This window comes from Schistocerca serialis, chromosome 1, assembly GCF_023864345.2.
Source record: "Schistocerca serialis cubense isolate TAMUIC-IGC-003099 chromosome 1, iqSchSeri2.2, whole genome shotgun sequence".
NCBI classification, from domain to species: domain Eukaryota; kingdom Metazoa; phylum Arthropoda; class Insecta; order Orthoptera; family Acrididae; genus Schistocerca; species Schistocerca serialis.
In genome coordinates this window covers 1131359409-1131382742 of record NC_064638.1, presented here as the reverse complement: position 1 = coordinate 1131382742, position 23334 = coordinate 1131359409, and the positions used below count along the sequence as shown (strand labels likewise).

General features: G+C 37.2%; 1 protein-coding gene across 2 annotated transcripts in view; it reads right to left on the bottom strand.

The window, feature by feature from the left end:
* The window catches only part of LOC126417079 (annexin B10), a 103481-nt gene that overhangs the window by 11100 nt on the left and 69047 nt on the right, over positions 1-23334 (bottom strand). The window contains exons 4-6 of one of the 2 annotated variants that reach the window (XM_050084984.1): positions 18279-18483; positions 7469-7548; positions 128-197 (exon numbers count right to left, since the gene is read on the bottom strand). In XM_050084984.1, coding sequence (XP_049940941.1) covers positions 128-197; positions 7469-7548; positions 18279-18483 — 355 coding nt within the window. The remainder of the gene's footprint in view (positions 1-127; positions 198-7468; positions 7549-18278; positions 18484-23334) is intronic. The other variant, XM_050084976.1, reaches the window with a different exon arrangement.

The following is a 23334-nucleotide window of genomic DNA, read 5'->3' as shown; positions in this document are numbered from 1 at the left end:
GTTACATACCAATTTTTGCGAAGTCTCAGTCAAAGCATTCGTAAATACAAATAGGTTTTGGAAAACAAATTAATGGGTAATTAACTCAAGAAGCTAAACCCAGACAGACTGAGGAAATTTTTCTTACCTGCTTCGTAGAGTTGCTGAGCCTCATCTTTTGCCTTTTCAGGGTCAAGAGATTCATCATCACGCACTCCCTACATTGAAAGAAGTTTAAGAGTCACAAGCCTTTTCCCAAAGCCTTCATGCTTTATAATCAGTTTATTTGAAAGCAGGACTAAAGCAAATGAAGCTATATACAATGCATATCATGCAAACAGTAGTAAACTGCATAGAACTTCTGTTAATAGCTACACAGAAAATAGACTTGCTACAGACATAGAAAACAGAGGCAATGAACATTATACAACTGCAGTAAGTATTTGGTGATTAATGCATTTTTCCACTCATCTGACCTTGAAGTCATTAACATTTCATTCGTAAAACTGGTCCATTCTGAAGGAAAAGACCAAGATTCAGTAATATTAATGTGCACAGATGCAATACGATTCTGTAGATAAATGCAATTCACCTGCTATGAAGGTAAAATGTCAGTCATCAGCTGCACAACATAAAGACCCTGTATTTGTTCACTTTACTGGTTTCAACAGTTTAAATTTGACCTGTCACATATACTAAGTACGACTTGCACTTTGACAGTTAGCTACTCATCACATGTATCTTATTTTTTGCAATTTAACTATCCATTGATTCTGTAGAAAAGGAAACTACCATCTGATGTTTGCTTACCAATGATTTGAACCTATTTTACTTCTAAAGATGAAAATTTAAATGGGTGAAACTGGCAGAGGGAACCAAACGAAAGGTTTTTTTTTGTGCAGCTAACAACTGATGTTTTATCTTTGTTGAAATAAGATACTATACATGACAAAAATTTCTGATTGTGTACATCAAGACTATAGAAAAGAAAAACAGATCACAAACTGTTTTTTTTTTAGCAAGCTCTTTCAGTAAAGGCTATATGAATTCTTTTGACAGAAAGTCCAAAGACTTACTTTAATGGATTTGGTGAGGCAGCATTTAGTATTCGCCTGAAGTATATTTACGGTTGTGACTTTATCCAAAGTGGCAAAATTTTATCAAGTTTTAATGAACCTGGTAAGTGATAGTTGGCTGGATATTTTTGCAGGATATGCCTCTCAAGTCCACCCCCCCCCCCCCCCCCCCCCCTAGCATGAGGAGAAAGTTTTGCATTCTTAAACCTTTAGCTACAAGATGTACTGAAGATAGTTTGGGAGGCATGGCTAAACAACAATCACATAACTGCTACAAATACCAAATACAAAATCCACCTTTAAGGTATTGCTCTTCATCTTTTAAGTTAAACTGAAACAAAGTTACAGAAAGTTTATAAAGAAAATTATCGACTTTCCAGTTAAATACAGATAGGAAAAGTAAGTTATTCTACTTCGTGATATTTCAAAGCATGGGGAAAATAAGATTAGTGTTTAACAATATAAGATCCTTCATTTAGCATATGACAAACATTGAAGAATAGAACTTCAATATGGAGTATGTAGAAAAGTCATCAAAGAATGGACATTAAGAGAGAACAGGATGAGAGGAACGTAAATGATATGATGATGCTCATTTTGAGAGTGGAACAATCATATACTGAGATGAGGAAAAAACTTACCCCACTGGAATTTAAAATTACAGCACAGCTTAAGTAAACAACAGTAGCCATAATGTTGGTTACTGTAGTTTCCTTATCAGAAGAGAGACTCCTGCTGAAGTGATTAAGAAACATTTCAAAAGAGAAATGTTCTTATGGTCCCACCTGTCCTGAAAGTGTCGAATCTTGAGTGAAGTACCATGCTAGCCCATAGTCGTTCCTTCAGCAGAAGCAATCCTAACCATGCTGATTATTTTTCCTTTAAGAAAGCAGGCTCTACACTGCCAAATGGCAAGAAGAAACATTTACAAAAATACTATTAATGCCTTACATTTCAGTGCTTCATGAAGATGCAATGCTGCTTGGAAGATTTTTGAAACAACCTGGCCTTTAGAAGCAGTTTGAACTACCAAGCCATCAAAAATTCAAGATTGCTACATGTCTTTTAGTTTATTATGTCGTGGTGTTCATTTTCACACATCTACAATTTTAAATGCAGGCAAGAAATGTCCATGATTACTCATTAGTGGGACTAGCATGTGCAGCATACATTACTCCTGCCACCTTGACACATGATAATACATTTATTGAGACAAGAAGACAGTCAGGAAAGGCAAAGATACTGACATCAAAGATTGTATCAGTTTCCACTGTGAATTTACCTCTGTGGCAAGCTGAAGGGTTAGGTGTAGTCAAGTGAACACAGTAGAAGAGCTGCAGCTTTTTCTATGACAGTCTGGTCAGATCAGCTGGAGACAGGAGTCATGTGCATGAGCTGTGTTTGCATGTGTTAATGTGTGTGTGTGGTTTTGCTTTATTGACAAAGGCATTGGCTGAAAGCTAATGTGTAAGTGTCTTTTCATCATGCTTGTTTGCAATTCTACTTTCCTCACAGTTAGTAGCAGTGATCTTTTCCTTACATTGTTGATATTCCAACCAGGATTTTCTACCATTTGATTTCAGTTTGATAACTTGCATACAGAACTGCATTAGCAATAATTAGATATTTGCAGCATGTTTTTTGCTACCACCAGAAAATCATCATAATCAAATATTAGTATTTAGTTATTTAATCACTAGCTCCTGTTAGCTAAGGGATACACAAATATTTGGCGATGCTTACTACAGACATTAGTAAAATAATAGTTTTTCTTTTTAAAGAAAACAGAAAACTGATGATAGCACATAAAACAAATTTCACTACATATTACTAATTTGGCACACACACTCTTAGATACATAATGAAGGACTACGACTACACAGTTACACAAAATGAGACTTGGGTGCAGCATGGATCCTACGCATTCCAGTGATAAAATGGTAGAACCATGTTTATATTTAACATTATTTATGGCTATTTTGTTTGCACTGGAACAATTAAGCCATTTCATTTACACCAGAAAAACAAAATTATCATGTGTAGTGTTCTACTGTTATTGCATTCACAGAAAGCTCTTTGGGTGATGTCAGTAGCATAATTGACAGAAGTCAAAAGACAACGTTGGATTTATGTTCAGTGGCTTTCAACCTTAGCCTAGTTTACACTGCAGTGTACACCAACATCACTGTCACCTGTCTGTGCTGTCTTTGCTGGGCTCAGTTGGTTCACTTAACTTCATGTGATATGCTTTTATACACATATAAACACAAAATGCTAAACTTTGCAATGTTTAAGTCTGCCAATGAAGTCCAGTTTTGTTTACAGCAAGGGATAACTGTCAATGCCAGTAAAGTACTTTCATTTTGTATCAGTTCAGCTGTACTTTGTTCACCATAACAACAAACTTGGTGGAAACAAACACAAATGCGATAATTGGCCAACAGCCGTAGCACATGTTCACTGGTGGCGTTACTGTGTGTGTGTGTGTGTGTGTGTGTGTGTGTGTGTGTGTGTGTGTGTGTGTGTGGGGGGGGGGGGGGGGGGGCAAATAATTAGATTTATTAAATTAGTTAAAGACAGGAGCTTTACAGTAATGAAGTTAGAATGTGAAAGAATTGCACAGCTCAGTGGGTAGGCACAGTATAGAGCATTAGTGGAAAAATTGAGTGAATACGTGGAATTATTTGATCTATTGGTCTATTACCCACAACACTGATTGTGCAACACCAAGTTCCTACTGGAAGTGTAGCACCCTGTCTCCAAATGACAGTATCAATCTGCAAGGCATTTACAGCCGATTGTGGAAGGGTTTATAGATCAGCAACAGAGAGGAAGGAAAAAAAAGAAACAGATGGTGGTAGACAATATCATTTCTGTTGTGAGTACCAATTCCTCACCCAGGAAACTGTCTGATGCGTACCCTTATGCCTAATATAACAGACGTTTGACAACTTGGGTCAGTGTTGGTACTTCACAACACTGTATTTTTTTAATGGTTACCAGCAGTTTGAAGCAATGCCAGAGAACCAATCAAATACAGCATTCTTAATGTTGATAGGGCACTTTCAGTTCTTTTCACAAGTTTACAGAAAAAAATCATTTAGAACTTTTCCCAGAACTGTGTTCACTGGAGATAAGGACATTTAACATACAGGTTGCATAGCTGAAATGGCAGTGTTTTAGACTGGTAATCCAAAACAATCCCTTGAGCGAGAGCTCCAGTCTCTCTTGAATCTTTTTTTTAAATTAATGTTGCAATACTTAAATCTTTTAAATGTAGAATTCATTAAACATATACTGATAAAAACATATCTAATCATCATTTTAACTGAAACACACACTGTTTCTAGTTACATACTGCATGCACAACGCAAGCTTTCATTGCAAACAAATTCTTCATTATTGATATTTCATACAAGATTGTTAAAGGTTGTTTTAATTAGTAAACCATAAAAAATCAAATTTTTACGACAGAAAATTAAACACACTATTTGGACTACTTCCAGCATTTTATACCACAGATGTGGTCCCACAGAAGTCAAGAGTGACAAGCCTTGTGGAAACATGGACAGTAACAATTTTCACAACATTGAGCACACCATTCCAATGCTGCCTTTCTACAGTTGCCACCATACCACTGCAGTATGAACCCAACAACTAATCTGGTGCAAAGTTACAAGGTTTGTTGAGGAAAGTAATATATTTAAGCCGACAAACAAAGAAACAAATGCCCAAAGGTTTTTTACACATCACTGCTGAACAGTGGCAGGACACAGACAGCACATCATAAAAAGAGAAGAAAATGTGGTGCTTGGTTGGCTTCATGGAGCCTGTTGTTGAGGACTTCTTTATCAATGTAGAGGTAACAGTTGCAGTACTGAAACCTTTCTCAAATTTGTTTACAGAAGGAATTGAGATAATACCAAATGAATAAGTAATATCTTTAGGAGAATCATTATTTACCTATATAGTGAAATCCCTGCAATACACTTTTGCATCACACCTATCTTCTGTGGAACAATTAGCGTGTGTCAACATTAGGAATTTATATCAATTTTTTTAATAACAGTACTATGTTAGTTAAGAACGAGCAAATGATCTAATTTCCATTTGTTCCTCAAGAAGCATATGGTACTTCTGAAGTTTTGCTCAATACTACTTCATTCCCTTTAAAAACTGAAAGACATTCGAAGCTATATTGTTTCTTTGTACATCTCTTTACATTTCAACTTTTCAAATCTTAGCAGGATACTTTGACTAACTGGCAACCCAGAGCTGTCCAAGTTAAGTGTACTGGTAAAAATGTTTGCCCATATTACATCTCAGATGATTTGCACACAACACAGCAAAAAAACTTATCCTCCTTATCATACCTGATTACTCATGTAAGCTTGCTTCCACTCCATGCGAGATAAAATCCAATGAGATTCCAGCAAATTAAAAATAACATATGGTGCAATGTTCACATGAAGTTTATTCTCATGATAAACACAGTATTGTTTCCATTGCCTTCATGAATAGTATGTTAAGGATGATAGACTATTGTAAGAAGAGTACAATATTATATCAATGGCTCTTGTTACTGGAGTTTAACTTTTCACTCATCAAAATAAGCAGAAAGTGCTGTATCAAATGCATTAAACAATGGATGGAAATCTTGCAATTTCCCTAAACTAACTCCTGGAAACTAGAGAAATCCCGAGTCAGGATGGAAGACAAGGATTTAAAAGACATTTCTCCAGAAAGTTAGCAGATCATCACAAGTACTGTACTATCTCACTCAGCTTAGCATAGAAGTCATCTTGCATTTCAGTGAATTCATGAAATATAGTTTATATTATATGAATAAATATGTCAATCTGTCTCCCTTCTTCCACATAACAGGTGGATCCCCATGATTTCACTCTATCCTTTTTCAGTAATCATCTTGGAATTATGTTATCTACAGTTTTAAATGTGGAAGTTCTATTTATGATAGGTTACATTTTTCCTTGGTTACTGACATGCATGCTATTAATATGTTAGTCCACTCAGTGACATATGAAGTGCTCTTACAAACTCTTAGTGATAAGTATTTGAAGGAAACTCACATCTGTAATCATCCACTACATCAGAGAAAAGCATGCACAAGTAAATTTTATTAACACATAGTAACTCTTTACATGTACAAGAATGAATTTAATTTTCTATACAATGAAGGTAAGTTAACACTTAACCTGACTACAAGAATCAGATAATAGCATTACACTACTTCACAGCTACAATTCCACATATTTTTCCATTTTAATGTTTATGACACAACATGAAGTGACAAGACTTGTGTGTAGTAATAGTAGTGGTAGTGTTACTACACTAATTTCAAAACTTTCTTCTCATAGTAAGGCTAATCACTACTGTGGCACTGCCTCACTAGGTCAAAACTGCTTGCTTATATAGCAGTCAACATTTCAAAGGTATGTAAGTTCTGAAACCATTCTGGAAAGATTTATCTGAAAATCAAGTCATTTAAGACAACCTTTCTTTCAATGCAATGTAGTAAAATTTATTTACAACCGTGGTCCTGAACAAGAGGATGATTATTTCCTGCACAAAATTGCCTTCAAGTTGTAGGTAGCATAGGGCATACTATTTGAAGTCCTGGAGCTTCAATGATAACTACTGGAAAGCATCAGGAATAAGGATTTTTTTTATGGACATATGTCCACTGACTACATATGTTGCAAACCGTTTGTGCAGTTCTAAGGCTCTTACCGTATCAAAAGTTAAATTTAGTCTTACTCTTAGTGAGCAACAAGATCATATACTGTTGTCCTGGGCAAGGTCCCCACCTCTTTGGGTGTTAAGTGTTAACTTGTCCTCTGGATGACGAATGTATGTGGAATATATTTTAACAATGAGGGAACTACGAGTTTAATATCACCATCCAGCAGACAAAAATCATTACACAACGTCTTCATTTCATGAGGCATTGCAGCCATAGTTTTGGAATTTAACCTACAACAATGAGGACCACATGCCACTTCTCCATGCTGGGGGAGAACAAGGAAATTTCTTACTTAGAATTCCTATCCACTCAAAGTGACATTGTACAATGGCAAAGCAGGTTTCCTACAAAATCCAGTTTTTGTGGGTTTACAGTGATAACCAAAAATGCAAGTGTGTAAACTCCTTAATTTAGGTAGCACAGAAAATTATCACAACCCTCCTGTAGAGATACTAATTTGTTTACTATAAATATGTCTGTTCAAGATTCATAGTCAACTTTGGCAAGAGGGGAGGTTGGGGATGGGGCAGCTAGAGCAGTTTGAGAACAACTTCGTGGTTATGTAATGGGAATGTGTTTTGTCTACAAACATTTTTTCTATACTTTAGCACATCTGAGATATGGTATAAATGGTGAAATAAGTACTTACAGTAATTATCAGTGTCAGCAGACGGCGGAAATCCCCAGATGTTTCACTGCACAAATGCTCAGCGAGGGGTCTGTCATACACTATGGAACAAAAGAATAACTGTGGCAAAAGTATTTAAAACTTTAAAACTATAATTATGATTATATATAATTTGCTTTCACAAAAATATTTCACCTACTTGTGCTAATCATGTTTCCTGGTTCTATAAAACAGATGTAAGTTAACCTACATATGCGGTGAGGAGACACTGAACCTCAATAAAAGAATTAAGGTGTTTGATATGATTAGGTGAAACATTTTTATCAAACAATAAAAAATCAATTGAAAAGGATGGATAAAATTTATTCTTATCTGCATGATCAATATCCCTGCAGTATCAATAGAGAAAGAACAGTTGCAAATATAATATAAAAATGTATTTATGATCCAGCTACAAGCCTTAAATTTTAGTGTTAAAATGGCTAATGGTTAGTTTCTGTCAAACATTTCTCCTGAAAGGTGAACTGCTTGGCAGATGATGCAAACATGTTCAAACCATAACTATTACACAGTGTGATAAAATAAGGAAACATGTTCCTTGTTTCATCACCACAGTCCATATAAAGTGTTTTGGTCTTCAGGCCAGAAAATTGAACAAAATTCAGTGAAAAGATTTTGATACATTGAAAAATTCTTAATAGTTGACATATCCCAACTCACCATATTCATACCAGTATCTTCCATAATTTGTAAAAACCAAATTGCCAATCTCTGAACTGTTTTGATGAATGAACTAGAATTGGTGCAGATTCAGTATCAAAGATTAAACTTACTATATGCTTGTGAACAATTTAAAATAGCAGCAGAAACAAAAGCAGCAGCAATGTATATAAAAGTGCTGGCATTAGCACAGATGTGCAATAAAATGGCACTTTCCTTGTGCGTGAATATAATCCAATTCTGCTGATATTTTACTTAGGGAACATTCAGATAACTTTTGCAAAACTGAACTATACAACTGATTTTGTCAACTATTTCCATTATTTTAACAAACTCCCTCCTGCTGAGCCTCGTGTATTACCCACACCACTTTGAACATTTTGCCAGTTGTAAACAGACATGAACCAATTTTTAGAATACAACATTCTGCATATTTCCCATTGTGTTCACGAACATTTATTCGCAAACCAGTCCTAACCAAAGCAGAGATAGCTGAAATGTGGAAGGAGTATGTAGAGAGTCTATACGAGGGAGATGAACTAGAAAGCAAGATCATAGAAACGGAAGTAGATGTCATTGAGGATGAAATGGGAGGTATGATACTGTGAGAAGAATTTGACAGAGTACTGTAAGACCAAAGTCTAAACAAGGCCCTGGGAGTAGATGACAGTCAGAACTACTGATAGCACTGGGAGAGTCAGCTGTGAAAAAATTATGGTGCAGAAGATGTAAGAGACAGGCGAAATACCCTCAGACTTCAGAAAGAATGTAATTGTGATTCAAATAAGAGCACCTGCTGACAGGTGTGGAAACTACCTATCAAGTCAATAAATCATGGTTGCAAAAGACAAATACGAATTCTTTACACAAAAATAGAAAAGCTGGTAGCAGCTTACCTCCGGGAAGATCAGTTTGGATTTTGGAGAAATGAAGGAAAAAGCGAAGTGATCCTGACCCTACAACTTACTTTAGAGGATAGGTTAAAGAAACACAAACCTATACATTTGTACAATTATAGAAAGCTTTTGACAATTCTGACTGTAATAATCTCTTTGAAATCCTGAAGGGACTGAAAGGCTACTTACAACTTGTACAGAAACCAGACAGCAGTTACAAGTAGAGGGGCATGAAATGGAAGCAGTGGTTGAGAATGGAGTGAAACAGGGTTGCGAGGTTTCTGACGATATTGTAATTCTGTCAGACAGCAAGAGCAGTTTAACGGAATGAACATTCTCTTGGAAGGATGATATTAGATAAACAATAACAAAAGCAAAACAAGGATAATGGAATGTAGTCTAATTAAATAAGTTGATGCTGACAAGTTAGATTAGGAAATGAGACAAAGTAGAGGACATAAAAAATGACAACTGGCAATGGCAAGATGAGCATTTCTGAAGAAAATAAATTTGACAATATAGATTTAAGTGTTAGGGAGTCTTTTCCGAAGGTATTTGTATGCAATGTAGCCCTGTGTGGAAGTGAAACTTTCCAAAACAATTTAGACAAGAGCAAAATAGAAGCTTTTTAAGTTTGGTGCTATAGAAGAATGCTGAAAATTAGTTTAGCAGATAGCATAACTAATGAGGAGGTACTGAATAGAACTAATGAGAAAAATTTTTGGGACAACTTTACTAAAAGAATGGATTGGTCTCATTCTGAGACATCAAGAGACCATGAATTTAGCATTGGAGGGAAGTGTGAAGTAAAAAAATCTGAGGGAGACCAAGAGATGAATACAGTAAGCAGGTTCAAAAGGATTTAGGTTGCAGTAGTTATTTGGAAAGTTAGATGCTTGCATGGGATAGAGTAGCATAGATAGCTGCATGAACCAAGTCTCTGGGCAGAAGATAACAACAACAACAACAACAACAACAACAACAACAACCTTAAGAACCAAGTACAAGACCTGCCCAATCCACCCACCCAGCACTTCCTATTCCAGTGTTTTCACAGGTTTCTTCTACTTCAGAAGCAGCCAGGCCACCTATGAAAGCAGCTATGTTATTTACCAGCCCAGTCTCAATCATTGCACAAATTTTTATATCAGGATGTGTACCAACTATCCAGAATGAATGGCCACCACTAAATTGTGGCCAAGAGCGAAGTAGACGATCCTTTGGCACAACATGTAACTGAACGTAACATGCTTTATTTCAATGGCAGCTTTGCTACTGAAGCCATGTGGATCCTCCCTTCCACCACCAGCTTTTCTGAAGTGTGTGCACAGGAGTTATCCTTACAACACATGCTCTGCTCCCATAATTATCCTGGTCTCAACCTACAGTAATGTCCTCACACTCCAACCACAGTTTCCACCCCCTGCTGTCATATCATCTCCCCATTCTTGTCTCCCACCTTCGTTCACTGCCCTTTGCAAACACCCAACAATTTTTCCCCACTCCTATCCCCCCCCCCCCCCCCCCCCCCCCCACACCTCACTGCCCCCACAACCGCCTGACACATGGCTGTTAGCATTTTAGTCCTTGCACATGCTGCCAGACAGTGATCCCTCTCTCCCCACCAGCCACCCATTAGTATCCCTTCCCCACCCCCTTCCCCTTCCCTGACCCCACCAGATTGCTGCTTCCATCCCACATTATAATTTCATTCTGGCCTGAGCTGCTGGAGTTCACAGTCATATGTGTGAGGTGTGCTTGCTTGTGTGAATGAATGGTGTGCGTTTTTGTTTTGCTGGTGAAGGATGTGGCCAAAAGCTTTTTGTAAGTGTCTTAACTGTGCCTGTCTGCAACTTAATGTTTCTTGTTTATGGTAAATAACATCTTTTCCTACTTTGTTGACACACCCAGGTATTTGTGAGAGACGGTTGATTCCAACTATGACTCACTGACAGTTATAAGGTCCTTTTTTTGTTTTGTGAAGTGCAAAATTTTACATCTTTGAACGTTTATAACAAGCTGTCTATCTTTGCACCACACTCAAATCTTAACATCTGACTCAATATTTATGCAGCTTCTTTCAGGCAGTACTTCATTACAGATAACAGCAATATCTGCAAAAATTCTGAGATTACTATAAATATTGCACAGAAGGTAATTGATACGCAACATCAACGGCAACAACCCCAACACACTTTTATCAGTCACACTTTAATTTACTTCTACATCTGATAATGATTCCCCGTCAGAGATAACATGCTGCATGCTCCCTACTGAAATGTCCTCAATCCAGTCTCAAATTTCACTTGGTAACCCATATGATCAAACTTTTGATTTTTGAAAAGCATTTGATTCAGTACCACACATACACTTAATGTCAAAACATAGTCCTTCTACCCGACTGCCTTGCTCCAAAGCTTTCAGCACAATATGTTAGAAGTGCGAGTTGGGTTTCACATGATCAATGTTTTTGGAATCTATGCTGGCTGGCATGGAAGTCTTTTGTGAAACAAATCTCATTATGTTTGAGGTCAAAATATGGTCTACAATTCTACAGATTGCAAGTTTTGGTTCGAGGTATCAATGATAGGTTACAGTTAGAAGAGGGGTTAACTCACAAGGGGAGTCCGCCAATTGTGAAATTCAGATTCGATTCATACTGCGCATAATGAAAGCTCATGGCCAGAGGTATAATGTGGCAAAGCACCAAGATGCACTTCTCAGCCGTTGTTGAGAAAATCGACAGTTAAAAGAAACCGTTGCGGTGAAATACTCTCTACGATTACTAATTTTCTACACCGTCGTGGTGCAGCAGTAAGCGGTTGGATTCGTAATCCGAAGGTCACCAGATCGATTCTCGCGCCATGCTACCTTTTTTTTTAAGTATTTGTTTTATATATGTATCAGTTGCAACAATTATGCATATAATAAGTTGTTGAAAGTCTTGTCGTGGAAAAACTGGCGACTTCGAACATCATTATGTTTTCCGCAAACAAAGTTGTATTTCACAAATGATATTAATTATCTTCATAATGTTAACCACGTATAGTTAACGGAAGGCGTAGAAACAATATTCTGAAACGAATACGTATAGCGTAAGTCAAACGTTTGAATTAGAATAGAGACCCCACAAACACAAACTTGCTGTGGCAGGTATGAAATATAAACTCCGTTACTTGCTTGTTACACTTGAAGGACAGATGTTGAATGGGCCGAAACGAGCCGCCGCATAACAGTGTAGTTGCCTGCTAACTTCGAAAGAAGGTAGATGTGGTCCCTAGCGCAACTTATAACATCGTCAAAAATCAGTGCGGACGGGAGAGCTTTGGTACACCCTGTTAAACAAACGGAAAAATGGAGGCGGTACAATTGGAGAGCGATCCGCCTTCACCAACATGCATAAGCAATTCATTAATAGTTTATATTACAAAAAACTAATAATAAAAAATTGCATGGCGCGAGATTCGAACTGGCAACCTTCGATTTACGAACCCGAGCGCTTACTGCTGCGCCACGGCACTATAGAGAATTATTAATCGTAGAGAGTATTTTACCGCAACGGTTTCTCGACAATGGCTGAGAAGTGCATCTTGGTGCTTTGCCACATTACACCTCTGGCCATGAGCTTTTATTATGCGCAGTATGAATCGAATCTCAATTTCACAATTGGCGGCCTTCCCTTGTCAGATGAAAATTCATCATAGAATATGACCAGAATTCCTTCGGACACTGGGGCTTTGTTCAATTTTAATGATTCCAATTGTTTCTCAACACCACTGACACTAATACTGATTTCAGGAATCTCTGCAGTAGTACAAAGATTAAATTGGTGCAGTTCTCTTGGGTTTTTCCTTTTTACACAAACATTTGGAAACAAGAGTTAAGCATTCCAGCCTTCACTTTGCTACTGTGATTTCAGTTCATGTCTCATTCAAAAGGGACTGTACACTAATTTTTGTGCCAATGACAGCCTACAGTTACGATAAGAATTTCTTTGGGTTCTGTGAAAGATCATTTGATGTAGTGTGCTTTGGCAGTCTGCAGGCTTCACACATTGAAACATGTTTGGCTGTCAAGGGAGCATTCAGCATCTCTACACAGTTCTATGTTTTGTCCTACACCTATTTTGCAGTAGTCTATTTCCTTGCAAGTTTATTTTCTGTGACTATACCATGGAGGGTCCTTCGCATTATGAACTGTTCTACTAATTACTTATCTATTCAGAGTATGGTCAATTATCCTTTTAAACTTAAAACCATAGTTCCTCTAGATGCTCCTGTCCTACACTGAGAGTTTCAAGTTCCTCATTGAGATATGACATAACTAATTTTCTTATTTACTTTACTGAACATGTGTATCTTTCTTGTTTTAGTTGTCCTTTGTACTTTGGTAATCATTACTACCATGACCACATAATGGTCACTGATACCAGTTTTGAAGTGGACATCCTCAAAGAGGTCAGGTCTATTTGATGTCACTACACTAAGTATTTCGATCATGAGTGGTGCTCCGAACTATCTGAAGAGTACAGGAAAAGAACATGTTTTCTCCACTTTTTCAAAAAATGAAATATATGCAACGAGATGTGTTGTTTAACATCATTAACTGACCAATGTGATGATATGAATAGCCTACATTCTATAACCCATTTTAGATTAGGCATGCAGGGAAAGAACATGCTTGTGTGTCTTGCTACAGGGGCTAAATGTACTTTGCCCAATGTTGGGTATTAAATTCTGATTTCTTGTTGATTGGCAAACAATGTTTAAGCAAGAAACAATTTTCCTTTATTTGCATTGTTGTTACAACTGAAAATCATTACTTTAGTTTGAGACATACTACTTCCAAGGGAACCTCCCCATCGCATCCCCCTCAGATTTAGTTATAAGTTGGCACGTGGATAGGCCTTGAAAAACTGAACACAGATCAATCAATGAAACAGGAAGAAGTTGTGTGGAACTATGAAAAAAATAAGCAAAATATACAAACTGAGTAGTCCATGGGGAAGATAGGCAACATCAAGGATAAAGTGAGCTCAGGAACGCCGTGTCCTGTGGTTGGCGTGAGCAACTGCGGAACGAGAGGTCCTTGGTTCAAGTCTTCCCTCAAGTGAAAAATTCACTTACTTTATTTTCGCAAAGTTATGATCTGTCCGTTCGTTCATTGACGTGTCTGTTCACTGTAATAAGTTTAGTGTGTGTTTTGCGACCGCATCGCAAAACCGTGTGATTAGTAGACGAAAGGATGTGCCTCTCCAATGGGAATTGAAAACGTTTGATTGCAAGGTCATAGGTCAACTGATTCCTCCACAGGAAAACACGTCTGATATATTCTATACGACACTGGTGACTGCCTGTGCGTCACATGACAGGAATATGTTGTCGACCCACCTAACTTGTACACTTGGCGAATGGGTAAAAAGACTCTTCTACCTTGCCCAATTTAGGTTTTTTGTGAATGTGATAATCACTCCCAAAAAAGTGATGAAAACATAAGTGTCACATAAACTGAAAATAAAAAATTAAACTTTTCAGTCGAGGGAAGATTTGAACCAAGGACCTCTCTTTCCGCAGCTGCTCGTGCTAACCACGGGACCACGGCTCTCCTGAGCTCACATTGTCCTTGATGTTGTATCATGCACATGGACTACTCAGTTTGTATATTTTGCTTATTTTTTTCATAGTTCTACACAACTTCTTCCTGTTTTCTCGATTGATCTGTGTTCAGTTTTTCAAGGCCTATCCACTGTGCCAACTTATAACTAAATCTGAGGGGGGTGCGATGGGGAGGTTCCCTTTTGAGATGAAAGTGCAGAATGCAGAATGAAATGTTTCTGAAGTTTAAATGACAACATGAAAAAAACAAGTATTCAAAGAAATTAATAATATCACAATAGATCAGAAAGTACACAAAGTCAAAGATGAACCATTTTATTCCAGAAAGAGAAATGCTCATTTAAGAAACCAAAAATGTAATGAAACATAAGCAACCTGCTTAGACAACCAAAAAATGTATGCTAACCGAACTTTAGTACTACTGATTTCTATTACACAAGGCAGTTGTCTGTTTACTCTTTCAGTATTATCTTTGAAATTCAACTTCAGTACTCTACACTTACACTGAAGATATTGGAAGAAAAGGGGCCAGTGAAGTTGATTCCTGTGTAAGTCACAGACAGAATTAGTGCACAAGAAAATCAAACTCCTTGAAGTTTTTGTTATTCATGTTCAGGTCAGAACAAGGATGACACTGTACTAAAGTATCTTTATTATCATGTGAGTGAAAAACTGAGATAATGGAAGTAACCACCCACAATAATATGGGAATGATTAACATTATAAGCAGTAGCAGAAGTTCCAACAGTGGGTGCAGATGATGCTGTATGTAAACCTAAGCCTTTTGATGTGGTTCTCAATCAATATAAGATAAAAAATCAGGGTCATTCCAAAGAATAAATATTCAAGAAAATGTCCTTTCGTAACAAGACTACTCAAGTAGTTTGTACTCACAAAGAATATCCCTCCCTCATTCAACACTTAAAAACTTATAATTGAGCTGGCATTTTATTGGTGGCGAGAGCTTCACAGCAAAATCAAGAGAAGCAGTCATTAAAATACCCATCTCCTGTTCAGAGAGGTAAAATAAAAAATATCAAAATAGTGTTTTATAATAGTTTTATATAATGCTGATTATTTCTTTGCAGGTCCTTTGGCTACATCAAAAGAAAAGTATCAGACCTCCTGGTTTTGAAGGAGTACTGCAGAAAAGAAACTTTAGTGTTTTACTCAAAAGCTTTTACACTATACTGAGAAGTCCATGTTGGGACAAAGTGATATTATATTTTACTCTTATTACTACTTAATCACATGAAGTTAAAACAACAGACTGCTCATCAAGAAGTATCTGTACTCCAGAATGATATTTTCACTCTGCAGTGGAAGATGCACTCATATGAAACTTCCTGGTAAATTGAAACTGTGTGACAGACAGACTAACTCTGGTCCTCTGCCTTTCATGGGCAAATGCTCTACACATTTTTAATCAGCCATGAAGTTTCTCTTTAGCATCTTTATTGTTCCAAATATCCTTTTCCATTACAAAATCTGAGAATGTTTAACAAAACATATAGCTTAACTTGCATTATATTCTACTCCATTATAGCCAAGTAGCACATTTTCCCTGTTTTAACATATTACATTACTTTAAATATTATGCCAATAAAATCACAGTTTAAATATTTTAGGAATCAGTTTAAATTAAATTTAATGTATATAACATGTCCTTCCAAACGACTTTTGTATTCATTAGTATCCATGAAATTTTGTTTCAAACTCTAAAATTGCTCTCCTGAACAATTTGACAATGTTCACAAATCACATTCTTTCCCTGTGCTCTTCATCTGTTATAGGTAGTTTTCAGAGAACGTGCGTTGTGCTATTTCACAGGACGTCTCATCGTACCAATGATGTAGAAATATTAATTTTCCCAACTGACTGTTGGTTGAGTAAAGTCTCCACCAATGATTACAGTATGGCTGGGGAACTTAAGTAAAAGTGAATTTAGGTTCTTTCTTAAGTTTTCGGTTAGATCAGGAGAAAAGTCTGGTGGGAGATAGAAAGATTCCATTACCATTTTGTGCCCACCCCTGATACAGAGTCTTGCCCAGATGATCTCACATACAGCATCAATTTCTATCTCAGTGGGTTTGAGTTTCATGTGTATTGTGCAAATATACCACCTCCATTTCCGTACAGCCTATCTATTTGATATGCTCTTAAATTATCCCCACAGTCTCACTATTATCAATTACTGGTTTCAATCAGCTTTCTGTACTTAAAATGTGAGCTTCCCTGCTTTTCATCAGCATTTCAAACTCTGACACTGCTGCAAATACTTCAGCAGCGAACCACTAGGATTTTAATACTCTCACCTGTGGGTGTCATTCCTTTTGATCTACCACTGACACTTCTGGGTTTCTTACAGCTAGCATTATTTGGACTGGATGGAGTCACCCAGTCTAAATAACCTTGTGTACACCCCACACTACTGGCTACCTGTGCAGTGCAGAACTGACTCATTCAGTAGGGCCATACAGTTCTCTACCCTTTGGCAGCCTAGCTTGTCACAATCTTCGAAGTCTCTGGCTCAGGCCTCCCATTTCACTCTGAAGCAGTGGGCTATGATCAGTTCCATGGACAATGATTTACATAGTGAGCTTTGTTGAAACTATATGTACAAGGGTGGGTGTCAACCTTCTCTGCTACAAATCCAATTCAATATCACCACCACATTCAATAATGCCTGAATTTCATCACTTTAACCATATTAGGTTTATTCCAAACTAAGAAAATATTTGAAAAATCAGATGCTATGTAAGAAAAATTTAGTATCTCTTATGATAGTATTGTTAAGTTTATTCCAATAACTAACATAAAACTATTTAAAAGTAGTGAATAATTTATCTTTATCTGTGTTTTTGAACTGTAAGCTCCGACAAAACAGAACACGTTACAAAAATATAATTTGCAGATTAAAGTTTCTAATTATTTGCATGTACAATTTTCTCTCCTAAATTATCCTTCTTATGAAACATACTTGCATTGGAACTATTAATAATATGTTTAAATGATAGAAACATTTGTATTACTGTGTCCAAATGGGGCAAAATTTTCACTTCTTGACTGTGTTAAGAAAGGCTTGTTTGCATTACAGCACCCAAATTCATTTCAGTAATAGAAATATTTAAGACCTTATAAAAGCAAAAATACAGAAAGTTTATCATAACATAATGTAAAAACTTGCCTCAAACTGTTTTTATGAGTTTGCTTTGTTACTGGCAGATGCCTAGCTTTGCATTCTCAATAACAAAGAAATTACAGGGTTTCCATGTGTGTTTTACACACAGTACTAAACTTTCAATTCACAGCAAATTCACCTACAATAATCAACAAAAATGCTCTGGCAAGTTTTTGTTCCACTTTTGACAGGAGTGGCTCTGCTTTAGATATTCAAGCAAAGTATTCATTGCACACTACAAACAGCCCAAAGACTTATTAAACTAAACAAAAGTCTGGGCGTTTAAAAAGTGTCAGGTCCCAGACATCTTTTTTCCTACTTCAAAGTGAATTCTAATAATTAGCACAAATACTGTGAATCCACTTCCTGCATTACTAAATTTATTTAAGTCACATTTTCTTCAAGGATAATTCACTTACATCTTTCATAAGCTTCAACAATCTTCTTTACTTCCTCATTGGTCTTGCTGCAGAGAATTTCCACAAGTGTTTCTTCATCTGTGCCCAGGCCTGCCATAGCTTTGTGGAGCTGTTTTGCGAGGTAATCAAAATGAGGCACAACCAGTGCCACTATAACATCCTCAAAGTGACCACCAAGCTCACTCTTTAGGTCTTCTATTAAGTCCTGTAGAACATTTGAGACAATTTAACTTAAGACATCAGTGTTTCCTTTTCAGATGGTTCAACAGTTATTTAATGAGAGTTACGGTCCAGAACGTAATACCAAATTATGTAAGTGCAGAAGCTGTAATGCAGTTTCTAGTTAAGACTACTCAATGAATGGATTGATCAAGTCTCCTCAAATTTAAATTGTCTTTGAATGTGGACTTGGTGGAATTCTTATTTTGTACTGCAAGTAAATGTGACTTAACTAACATCCAGTTAAACCAAACTATGCACATACCTTCCATTATTCACAAGATCATTCAAATTTTGGAAACTGTTGGATCTACTATTTCTTCCTCACATCACAGATCTCATGACACTGTTCAAATTAAACCTTTTGAGTAAAAGTAACTTTCAGTTCATTCCCCACAAAGTTTGAGTCTCAGCAGTAACTTATTTTAACCTTAAGGCTTTCACATTAATAAAGCCTTTGTATAGTGCATAGGTGTCTTGCAATATATTCTCTTTCTCTGAATCAGTGAAGGAAGGCTCACTCACAGTACAATCTAAAGGCAATAACATCTTGATGTATTAAGCGCAAGCTTGGATTTGACAAAGACAATACAAACTTTGCAGTGTTCTTTCTGAAGGAACAATTCCAGAACCACAATGACATTTAGAGGGACTGAAGAAAACTTACAAATCTTAAAATCAGTTCTCCTACTGCCTCACTTTCTTCTAATTTTGTTCAATAAAGACAACTTTAGATTGCACTATGCTTATGCTACTGAAAGGAACATGTATTTTCCTATGTATTTTCTAACTTAAGTATCAAAGACCCAGCTGATAGTGATGAATATTTCCGGTTCACACGGAATTTGAAGCATGGTAAAATTTTTCTACCAGCACTGCCACTGTTTAATGTGTTGTATATAAGAAAAACCACCAGGTTCATACAGGGATTGAAATATAACACCTATATTCAGCCATATGAATGCTATTCATGACTGGAACACTACATTTGCTGATTGCTAGTATGCTGGAAGTAATCCATTAGTTTAAATAACAAAGTTCCCATAAAATATGGGTGCGTAAAGTGCTGCCAACTATCGGACATCACTAAAAAAATATCAGCAAGTCAATGTAACAGTTTGCAACAGCTCTTGACAGCCAGAACACACAGATGTGGTTGGTTCACTATATTTCACTGTATAATCTAATATTGTTATTGTTATTTTGCATGGTAATTATTGAATGCTAGCTTTACTATTTATAGTAATGGAGAATATTTTGTAATTAGTTACTTTAGTCTACAAAACAAAGTGTTGAGAGCATGTTTTGAAAACAGGTACATATTTTTATGTAACTCTTCATCTACAATCATAAAAGATCACCGAAGAGCATTACCACATAAAGAAAAATTTTCTTTCTTAAAAAAAAAAAAAAAAAAAAATCAGGTCTGAAAAGGTTGAACACAACAATGGTACCAATTTTCAAGATGTTACACTATTTCAGGAATGCTATAATGTGCAATGGTACCCCACAAGCTATTAAATAAAGTAAAGAAATTTGAAAAGATGTAAGGCACAAACTACTCCTAATTGCTTTCTACCATATTGGTAAAAATTATGCTCAATTTTTCAAGTGAAAATAGGACTTTAGACAGTTACTTTGAACAAAATGCTGTTGCTCTTTGTTTGTTACTGAGCCTTCAACCAAAACTTCTTAAGTACACATTGTGCAACTAAATGAAAGGAAAGTCTTGCACCACTTTCATAACCATGAATGCACATGGGCTTGGCTTCAAGAGGAGAAGGGAATGAAAGAAGCCTTACAGAACTAAAAATTAGCTTTACTGTGAAATAAACTCAAAAAAAACCTAAAAATGGCAGTCAGTTCAGAAGTGCAGAGAACTCAAAATCTGCTAATGAGTAACATTCAATACCACCTTGCTTCACCCCTTGCATTGTAATTTGCTTGGATCCTATCCGCATGCTGCCCACAAAATGGTTGATACTACTTATCAAGCCCTTCTCATTATTCTAAGGTGGACCTCCTAAGGTCATCTAATGTGCAAGGAAGATTCCTGCAGAGATGCACTGAAGTTTCCATTGATTTCATGCATTCTTGGTCTGATTCTTTTCTGTAGATAGTGCAGGGCATTCCATTCAGTTGAGTCCTGCTTCCTGACAGATGGTATTCCTAAGTGGGTGTGGTTTGTTACTATCTTTCAACATGAACACATCGGTGAAATTATTTCCACTAATATTATCATTCTGAAGACGGTTCTGATGTAACTAGTCTATCTTGTGCAAGCTTCTTAAATTCTGCATAACTATTGCAATGTACAATCATTTGCAACTGCATGCTGTAACTGAGTCTGTCGCCTCTATACTCAGTTGATCTGTTCACCTAATCTTCAGTATTATTCATTTATTATACATTTCATAGACTTTTCTTGTCTGTGCTGTTTACTACCCACATTTCGCTTCCTTACGAAGCTACACTCCAGGAAAGTATCTTCAGAAAAGATATCCTAACATCTGAATTGATGTTAGATATTTACATTCTTTTTCTGAAACTTTAGTACTACCAATCCAATTTTTGTATCATCTGTACTCCGGCCATTGTCAGTTTCTTGCTGCCCAAAGATCAAAATACTTCACTACTTGGGCTCCCTTCCTAATCTAATTCTCTCATCATCATGATTTAATTGGAGTACATTTGATTACCTATTTTGCATTTGATGACGTTCATCTTAAAATATCTTTTCAGGATATTACCCATCCATACTGAACTGCCTTCAAATCACCCTCAATACTGAAGACTGCATACCATATCCGAATGTAGTAATGGCCCACAAGATGACTGACAAACTTTCCTGTAGACCTGAGTGACTGTTCAATGTGTATTGATTGTTACCTGGCACTTCTACATTCAATTTTTATCATACCTGAGAAAAATCCAGCATTTGTCTGTGAAGAAGACTTTATGCCATAACATTTTCCTTGCCACCTTCTTTGCATACCACAGTGCTGGCAGTGTTCTACTGTTTTTAATAATATCCATCTAGTAGCCAGAATCAGTGTGGAGACAATTACATATTGCTTGGCATGCCAAACCCCATCCAGCTACCCTCAACAAGGCAGTATATAGTTGTGTTATGTCCTCCTTCGGATGTGTGCAAACCATACGTACTATAGAATGATTAAAATTGCCGGATAGTTGACTATGCATTTCCTTCAATAAAAGCTTCAATGTCACACCCCGAAAAGTTTGCTGTTGCCAAACTGCCACAACAGTTTGTCAGTTCAATTCCAGTTCCTTGTCCAGTGTTCTTTCTTGATGTGTTTGGATTTCGAATCATGGATCTGGCACATTCTCAGGTGTGCGTGCATGTGTGCTCTGGGGAGCAAACCCTGGATGAACACGAGGTTTGTGCGCACCTGTGTAAAGGGCGTATCTGCAATGAATGTAGAAAATGAGGGGGCTGGCAGAGTGGGCCGTAACAAGCGTATTTCACATAGCAACGCACGTCTTCATCCCTTCGCATATGGCACTAGGTGCCAACAGTTCCAAGTGCCACCCAAAGGGTAGGCATGCAACCTGGCATCTGAACTGTTATGCTAACAGGTGTGCAGGGCAATTTCAATGTATTTGTGACATGCAGGTGAAAGACGTTTTACGGCCCTTATTTGCAAATGCTGTAGTAGACGCAGCTGCAGATATTTCAGGTGGTACAACACTATGGGTTTTCTGCCTATTACTGGAACGTGCACATGCTGCTTTTGGTTGTGCTAACATGTCTGATAGGTGCTGCATAGAGGGCAGCACATGTGCACACTGCAAAGTCTGGTTTGCCTGCGTCTGTCATCAAACAGGACACACTTGTGTTACTGTTACTATGTAGAACAGACAGGAAATTGAGCACTACTCTTGTGAGAAGAGGGCACACATGCACTGTGCTTATGAGGGGCAGATGCTGCCCAACATTTGAATGTTTGGAGGTTTCCAATTTGTCAAGTGCCAGATCCGTGCACATTTACTGCCATCCGAAGGTCACTACAAAGCCAGGTCAACTTTAAATACATTTTCCACTGGCACATTCTCGTGATGGTACATCTGCATTTATTGCCTACTTCAAAACCCAATGTACAGATTGTTTGTTGCAAGTGCAAAGGCTTTATCTATGTTAGTGTAGTGCTTACACCAGGCTTGAAAAGGTGGCGTTAACACAGCTGGAACATGTACCCTCACCAAGCTCGTGATATGCTGAATGGGAATTGAGTGTAAGCCTTTCCACAATTTGGCATCTGTGGCATGAAGATGATTTGTGCCCCTACCACCTTCAGGAAGTTCGGGCCCCTAACCCAGAAGATTTTCCATGTCTAATTGAATTTTGTCAGTGGTTTTTGAAAAGGTGTGCCATTCAAGCAGACTTTCTGAACTGCATACTTTTAACAGATGAGGCATGCTTTACACAAGAGGGTATATTTAACACCGACAATAAACATGTGGGTACGGAAAAATCGACACCACCTTTGTTTGTCGTCACCAAGATCACTTCACTGCCACCATCTGGGTCACCTTCATAGATGACAATCTGGTTGGTCCATACATTTTCCCCAGCAACTAAACACAAACACATTTATAATATTTTTACAAGAAACTGTGCCAGAGTCATTACAACATGTTCCACTCACCGTGCGACAGCAAATGTGGTACCAACAAAATGGTGCACCTGTGCACTTTGTACATGCTGTGTGAATGCATTTAAATGAAACCTCTGGAGAGCATTGGATAGGGCATGGTGGAACAGTGGTGTGGCCTGCACGTAAGGCAACCAACTCTCCCGTATTTTAGCACTTTT